The 8,573-nt window shown below is 40.3% G+C and overlaps 1 protein-coding gene across 1 annotated transcript; it reads left to right on the forward strand.

Annotated features, from left to right (window-relative positions):
* The first annotated feature begins 3,509 nt into the window (after window positions 1-3,509).
* LOC136830173 (phosphoenolpyruvate carboxykinase, cytosolic [GTP]-like) lies at window positions 3,510-7,811 on the forward strand. The gene is made up of 3 exons (XM_067089427.1): window positions 3,510-3,918; window positions 5,306-5,414; window positions 5,573-7,811. The coding sequence occupies exons 1-3, from the start codon at window positions 3,869-3,871 to the stop codon at window positions 7,511-7,513; spliced, it is 2,100 nt and encodes a 699-aa protein (XP_066945528.1). The 5' UTR covers window positions 3,510-3,868; the 3' UTR covers window positions 7,514-7,811.
* The last annotated feature ends 762 nt before the right edge of the window (window positions 7,812-8,573 follow it).

An 8,573-nucleotide genomic window follows, 5' to 3' on the forward strand; every position in this document is an offset into this window, starting at 1 on the left:
TATTAACAGAGCCTCGAAAGCATTTTTCAGGAAACGAGCCTAAATAATTTCAAGACATTCATATGATTATGCAAATAAATACGTAAGTGTTCGTCTGTTTAAATGCTATGCAGAGATACATAGTCATGCTACGTAGCTGTCATTCGACGGGGCATCACTAAGGTAACGAATATAACTACCATACCCTTAACAAACTAAGAGGGCGAATGAAGGGCAAGAAAGACTCCATATGGGCAACAAATAATTCCTGATAACAGAAAAATTCTCCAAGGTTATCATCGTCTCCACGTGTTATCTGCATTACGCAATGAGCTGAAATCCATTTTCCTCAATAACTGTCTGCAAATCTTAAAACAGTTGTGTTCAGTCGAGTGGTTTTATTCTTTTTGCTTCTGCTATTTTCTTTACATTGCGTTCATCGTTAACGTATTTTCCCATTCACAGGCATTTTTGTATATATCCAATTCTTTTCTTTCATTCCCAAAATCTTAAAGTTGTCTCGAGGACTCAGGGACCGCAAAATCGTTCACACTTCCACACGTTTATAACTTTCGACAATTCGTAGCCTTTAAGACTTTGGTCGTCTTCCTGACATGCACAAATAACACTAAACACTGAAATTCAAAGAAGAAGAATGTAGGTAAATATGTCACATTATTGATTTTAATGAACAGACCCAAATAAAGTTTGTTCATTAAAGTTCATTTTTGTCAACAGCTGGTGGCCCCAGGTTCATGGAGACTCATACACTTACTCCCGATCTCGGCTGCTTCTACAGATATTACTTCGGATATTACTTTCTCGGCTTCACTGAACGGACTGGGCTTTCTAGTTCCGTAAATACCTAGCTAAATTAAAGCCCTAATCGCAAATTTGTTTGGTCAGAATCTCATCCCAGCCAAGTTCAGGCTCCAAGCTTTTTCTACTCTCCTAGGTATTCCCAACAAATCAATACCATTGTCTCATTCTAGTCGAGTTCAGGATGCAAGCTTTCTCCAACAACTTCTGTATTCCCTAACAAATTAATACCAGACAGAATTATGTCACATTCCAGACAAGTTCAGGATGCAAGTTTTCTCTAACAACTGCATTCCCTAACAAATCAATACCAGACAGAATTATGTCTCATTCCAATCAAGTTCAGGATGCAAGCTTTCTCTAACAACTTCTGTATTCCATAATAAATCAATACCAGACAGAATTAAGTCTCATTCCGGTCAAGTTCAGGATGCAAGCTTTCTCCAGCAACTTCTGTATTCCCTAACAAATTAATACCAGACAGAATTATGTCTCATTCCAGCCAAGTTCAGGATGCAAGCTTTTTCTAACAACTTCTGTGTTCCCTAACAAATTAATGCCAGATAGAATTATGTCTCATTCCAGCCAAGTTCAGGATGCAAGCTTTCTCCAACAACTTCTGTATTCCCTAACAAGTTAATACCAGACAGAATTATGTCTCATTCCAGCCAAGTTCAGGATGCAAGTTTTCTCTAACAACTTCTGTATTCCCCAACAAATCAATACCTGACAGAATCATGTCTCATTCCAGCCAAGTTCAGGATGCAAGCTTTCTCTAACAACTTCTGTATTCCCTAACTTATTAATAACAGACAGAATTATGTCTCATTCCAGCCAAGTTCAGGATGCACGCTTTTTCTGACAACTTCTGTATCCCTAACAAATTAATGCTAGACAGAATTATGTCTCATTCCAGTCAGGTTCAGGATGCAAGCTTTTTCTGACAACTTCTGCATCCCCTAACAAATTAATGCCAGATAGAATTATGTTTCATTCCAGCCAAGTTCAGGATGCAAGCTTTCTCTAACTTCTGTATTCACTAACAAATTAATACCAGACAGAACTATGTTGGGGCAAAGGTAGTGGGGATGACAGCCTCACCCCCTAGAAACTTTTAACCGATATTACGAGTCAGATATGAGCGGAAATTGGTCACAAAAACTGGAGGCGTAGTTGTTTGATAAGAAAAGACACTGTGGCGCCTTTATAGCCTCTGCTCCGATATTTTTCTTATCTAACTTAAAAGATATCGAAATTAACACGTGCGGAAGTGCGTGGGAATTTACAGAGGCGTAAATAACAAACAAGACAGTGAATTTACTGGTAAACATAAATATGACACGTAAGCAAGAAATATACGGCGCAGTAAGATGGTGGATATTAAAGGGTTAATAATATTACTACTACTACTACTACTACCACCACTAATAATAATAATTATTATTATTATTTTCATAATACCGATCAGTAAAATTACCCCTTAATTTCATGAGTTAAAATGAAACTACCATCGAAGGCTTTAATCCAAATGAAAATCTGTAGTGAAGTCTTGGAAACAGTTGGATCTTTTTAAATAATTGTCTCTCTCTCTCTCTCTCTCTCTCTGTATGGATTATTTTTGTCTTTTTACGTTTCACTGACTTGTATAAGGCAGGGAAGAGGACCAGTAGTTTTTTGCAAAAAAAAAAAAACGCTGTAAGCACAATCATTCTCTCTCTCTCTCTCTCTCTGCCCTACAATCTACCTGAACAAAAACCTGCATAGCCCGCCGGCAAACCAAGGCCACGCCACTTCCCAAGACTTAGAGGATGTAGATTCTAAGGGTAAACTCCCAAAGGGCGTAACGGAGTCAATCTTAAAGTACCTGGAACGAGACCTGTTTCTGTTTCATGACGTCTGTAGACAGAAAACTGTTTCCCCGACAACCTTCAGGAACGAGCATTTCTCAAGAGTGGAGAGTAGATATTTTTTTCTTAATTACTATGGGATCTTTCCTAGAGAGTGACCCCCAAGGGTTTTAACCCGGTGTGCATCCATGTATCCACCTTTGTGGCGTGTTTAGTACAAGCCCGTTGGGGATGACCGTAAAAACATAAACAAAAGACTGTAAATATCATAAAGATAATGACCCCCAAAGAAATATTAGTCCTAGATAACCAGCCCCGAAAACCCCCTTGGGGGTCACGATCTAGGAAAGATCCATATTATGACATGAATGTGGTTATATTGTTCTTGCATGTACGGTTTTATTAACTGATGAACCTGGTTTTTATTGACACGCATAAGAAATGCATAAGAAATGACCGTACTTCTTCTGACAGAAACACAGTAGACCTCTGAGTATCATTAGTTAATTGTAATAATTATTCATTTCAGCTCAATTAGTGTATTCATTTGGGTTGAACATCCCATGAAATGGTTGGCAATATCTGTCAAGAGAGCTTATACAACAAATTTCTTGTGCGTGTGTGTGTGTGTGCGCGCGCGCATCCTTTATCACCTCCTAAATGTGACGTTACTGTTAAAACGTATTTTCTCTCCTCCCCCACCCCCGCCCCCACCCTTTTACTGCTCCCGCGGACCTTGGACAACAAACCTGTCTCGTGAGGTGACTGGACGCTGGTTACAGGCAGCCAATGAGAAGCAAGTATTGCAGGGGCTTGGCTCACTACGTAGCAAATCCACGCCGCCGATCAGATAATGCCTCATGTACTGCAAACTACCCGAGCTTATTCTACCCTCATTTGCTGCTTGTTGTATATGTATCTAAAGCAAAACCAAGGCCTATTCCAAAACTAATCTACTTGTTTTTCAAGGGAGTTTTTGTAGCGCGGTTCCTGTTTATCGAGGTTGAGTATAAAGTTCCCTTCCCGACCCACACCACCTTTATCAGCAGGACGTAGATTCTCAGATGACGTCAGAGAGACGCCGAATCCCCCATATATAAAAGAGTGCATCTCGAGCTGACATGGCATAACTCGAGCGTTATCCATCACAAGGAAACCCACCGACTGACTTCCATAGCTGGAGCTACACAAGAGACGAAAAGAGAACTACTTCAGCCCCCACGATGGTGCTCAGTCAGACAAGCAATATTCACGACAGCGTGAAAACCTTACAGTAAGGCATCTTCATTTTTCTGTTAATTAATATATGTATGAATTTACATCAGTCCTTGGTTGGCTGGTCTAATGCCCACAGTGTTCTTGGCCATGGGGCAACCCTTTAAAATTAAAGCTGCTTAAGATTTTCACTGAACAATACCGACCCTGATGGGAACAGTTTTAAATACAGTTAACTAAACTATATCTAAAGCTACGTAATTCATTGGGCAAACTGATCATCCCGTACCTGTAAAAGGCAAAAAAAAAAAACAAAAACATCTTATAATCATTCTTTCATCTAACGCCACAGCAACAAATGTCAAGGACGCCAGCATAACAATTTACACAAGTAACTAGATCAGGATAACGTAAAAACCACTTCAAGTTTAACTGATAAAAGTAACTGCATCACTTCCAAGATAGTAATGTGCGATCAGTGTTTACATAAACCAAAGTGCACCTCACCGCAAGGACAATCAAATGAAACGGTGAACCCAAGATACCATCTCAAAGACTGAGATGACTTGCGTTCTTCACATGCTGAGAGCATCACTTACTTATAAAAGAGGTCTGCATAGAAGCGGCTACATGAAGAGCAGTAGCAGGAAGTCCCAGAAATTCATGAATTGCAAATTAACAGGTTCGAGAACCTTAGACGTTCATCAACATCCTCATCCAAAATATCAGGGCAAACAGTCATACAACACTATTACCCTGGTATATAAAGAGCAGTATGTATCTCTATAACTGTTTTTCTGTGTAACAGCAATAATCTGCTGGCACTGAACTCCACGTTGAGATAAACTGCCATTGAGCTCAGGGCCAGCCACCCTTGCCAATGACTCCCTAAATAAGTACTTTGGTCCTTCATTGGAGGGGCGGGTAGAGCTCTTGGCTAGCACGCTGTTGGCCCAGCGTTCGACTCTCCGACCGGCCAGTGAAGAATTAGAGCAATTTATTTCTGGTGATAGAAATTCATTTCTCGTCATAATGTGGTTCGGATTCCACAATAAGCTGTAGGTCCCGTTGCTAGGTAACCAGTTGGTTCTTAGCCACGTAAAATAAATCTAAACCTTCGGGCCAGCCCTAGGAGAGCTGTTAATCAGCTCAGTGGTCTGGTTAAACTAAGATTACTTACTTAACTTTGGTCCCAGCTTTTGGGTGCCAGGTAATGCCCTTAAGTTTGCAACTGTTTGGATATAAGAGACTGGGCCAACACAGGGACTTAAGGCAATAATTTGATAGACATTACATGAAGGGAAAGGGGCACACCCAAAAACATCTAGCTATCATGGATTCATATGTCAACAGCCAGGTAGTTTGGTAGTACATGCCATAAGATATAAATCATATGACTCGATATGAATCAACCTTAGAAAACAATTACATTCTTTCTATTTCAGAGTAAACAGCATAATTACGGAATCTCTAGATGGCATAGGGAAAACTCCAGTGTCTGAATCAAAGGCCCTTGCTACCAGAAATGCACAGCTTGCCAACCTTAAACCAAAGGTAAGTTCCTTTACTCACAGGCATACAATAAAAGCATGAGTAAATTTTAACAATCACATTCATATAATATTTTTGTGGGAAAACAAAACTAAAAAGTTCGTGATGAAAGTTCTTCAGTAAATGCAGCTCATTCAAAAACGCCAAAATGTTCTTTCCAGGTTCGGAAATTCATCGAAGACAGCGCACGTCTTTGCCAACCATCCGACATCTACATTTGTGATGGGAGTGAACGAGAGTTGAGAAATCTCATCAACATCATGCAACAGGCTGGAATGATTGAACCTTTGCCCAAATATGATAACTGTTGGCTTGCCTGCACTGACCCTGGAGATGTGGCGCGTGTCGAGAGCAAAACATTCATTGTTACCAAAGAACGTCGTGAAACCATCCCTACGACTAAGGAGGGTGTCAAAGGCCTTTTGGGCAATTGGATGTCACCTGAAGATCTTAAGAAAGCTATTCAAGAAAGATTTCCTGGATGCATGGCTGGAAGAACAATGTATGTTGTGCCATATTCCATGGGTCCAGTAGGCTCCCCTCTGTCAAAAATTGGTGTTGAACTAACTGATTCTCCATATGTCGTTGCCTCCATGCGCACAATGACTAGGATGGGAAAAACTGTATTGGATACACTTGGGGATGAGGATTTTGTCAGATGTCTCCATTCAGTAGGGTGCCCCCTTCCACTGAAGAAAAACCTTACAAATAATTGGCCATGTGATCCAGAGCGCACAATAGTAACCCATGTTCCTGAGACAAAGGAGATAATTTCATTTGGATCAGGATATGGTGGAAATTCCCTCCTAGGAAAGAAATGCTTTGCTCTCAGAATTGGTTCGACTATTGCAAAGAAGGAAGGCTGGTTAGCTGAGCATATGCTTATCTTGGGTATCACAAACCCCAAGGGAGTTAAGAAGTACATTGCTGCTGCTTTCCCATCTGCCTGTGGTAAGACCAACCTGGCCATGATGACACCTTCCCTACCTGGATACAAAGTAGAATGTGTGGGCGATGATATTGCTTGGATGAAGTTTGATGAAGATGGAACCTTAAGAGCAATCAACCCAGAAAATGGCTTCTTTGGAGTAGCTCCAGGCACATCAATGCACACAAACCCAGTTGCTATGAAAACAGTTCTTTCCAACACAATTTTCACTAACGTTGCAAAAACCAGTGATGGAGGCGTCTTCTGGGAAGGCTTAGAGAAAGAAATTCCTAAAAATGTAACCATCACTTCCTGGTTAGGGGATACAAACTGGACTAAAGATTCAGGAAAACCTGCAGCACATCCTAACTCGAGATTCTGTACACCCGCTGGCCAGTGCTCTATCATCGATCCAGCATGGGAAGACCCAAAAGGCGTGCCAATATCAGCCATTCTTTTTGGTGGACGACGTCCTGAAGGAGTACCCCTTATTTACGAAGCTTTCAACTGGAGACATGGCGTAATGGTAGGAGCAGCTATGAGATCTGAGGCCACAGCAGCTGCTGAACACAAGGGAAAGGTTATCATGAATGACCCATTTGCCATGAGACCTTTCTTCGGTTACAACTTCGGCCATTACTTGCAACACTGGCTGAGTATGGAAGGTCGCACCACGAAACCTCTTCCCAAAATCTTTCATGTCAACTGGTTCAGAAAAGATGAGAAGGGTCACTTTATCTGGCCTGGATTTGGTGAGAACGTACGCGTTCTAGACTGGATTCTTCAGCGCGTTGATGGAGATGATGTGGCAGAGGAAAGTGCTGTAGGATATATTCCAAAACCTTCTTCTTTAAATATGGCAGGACTAGAAAGTGAGAACATTGACATGGATGAACTTTTCAGGATTCCTAAGGACTTCTGGCAGCAAGAGGTCAGGGACATTGCTAAGTACTTCTCTGAGCAAGTTGGAGATGACCTGCCTAATGAGATAACAGAGGAACTGAAGAACCTGGATAAACGCGTGGAGAAGTTGGGCCTGTTTATTGGGCAAAGTTACTTCTACTCTTGTCATATACTGTCTCTGGTTATTTATTACCTCTATTTCACATCGAATCATATCTATATATCATTAAAAATCACCTACTCCATGTATAAGTTGAAGAATATGTGCTAGTGCATTTATTTCACTATAATCCTGATACAGACTTTACTATGTCATAAAATTTCAGTTATTTATACATCTGAGCTTATTTATTTATTTGTGTATTTACTGCTTTTTTCATAAGATATTTTCATTCACATTAAACCTGATTTGCTTCAAGTCCATGTACTGATTTCACTGCAGCCCTGATATAGGCTTTGCTGTGAAAAAAAATTTCAATTGTTGGTACATGTGAGCTTATTTATTTATTCATTTATTTATTTATGTATTTACTGCTGTTTTCATAAAATATATTTTCATTTACATTAAAGTTGATTTGTTTTGACATGAGACAACACAAAAGCGCGCTGTGGCAATGCTAGTAAAATATTCCTACCAGTCTCGTCAGCGAATATGACTCAGGATGCCATATTTGCCGCTACGCTCATTTTCTTTACCTTAGTCACACTGTCATACTTAGTATGTTTGACCATAAATGGGTACCTAGTGTTCTGATACATCTGTAACAAAACAAAACAAAAATTAGGTAACACCCATGCTAAAAGAGATATTCATAGTTGATTGAAACAAGGCATTTAAATTAGCCACTGGTGGGAGAGGGAGCAAGCCAACCCAACTCTGTGTCAGTCCCAAGCCCGGATAAACAGTAAGGGTTGGAGCCAGTAAGAGCATCTTTCCTTAAAACACCCAAGATAAAAAGAGCTGGACGAGGCTCATAAAAAACAGAGACCCTGGCTATGGATTAAGATGAGAAGGAGAACTGAAAAACTATACCTGGGCCTTCTAAGTTCAGCTGCAAATGAAATATTCACGAACGTGTTTTTAAATCCTTACAGTTCCACTCAGTCCCTGTCACTACTTCACCAGTGATAACCGAATGAAATATGAATCTTTTCTTGGAAAATCCTAGATACATTTCTAAGGCTTTCCTCACAATCAGTCTGGCATTCTGTTATGCTAAATTTCCAGAACGACATTATTGCACAAAGTGCTAACTAGTATCATTAGTCATTCGAATATTTGGTGGATAATGACACTTGGTATAGAACATGTTCACTGCGGAAAAAAATAG

Source organism: Macrobrachium rosenbergii, chromosome 46, assembly GCF_040412425.1.
Source record: "Macrobrachium rosenbergii isolate ZJJX-2024 chromosome 46, ASM4041242v1, whole genome shotgun sequence".
NCBI lineage: Eukaryota > Metazoa > Arthropoda > Malacostraca > Decapoda > Palaemonidae > Macrobrachium > Macrobrachium rosenbergii.

Bases quoted from the DNA above. Each gene is read 5' to 3' on its own strand.
- LOC136830173 (XM_067089427.1), top strand. From the start codon at position 3,869: ATGGTGCTCAGTCAGACAAGCAATATTCACGACAGCGTGAAAACCTTA. The intron at 3,919-5,305 runs GTAAGGCATCTT...TTTCTATTTCAG, and splicing joins GACAGCGTGAAAACCTTACA to AGTAAACAGCATAATTACGG. The intron at 5,415-5,572 runs GTAAGTTCCTTT...TGTTCTTTCCAG, and splicing joins TTGCCAACCTTAAACCAAAG to GTTCGGAAATTCATCGAAGA.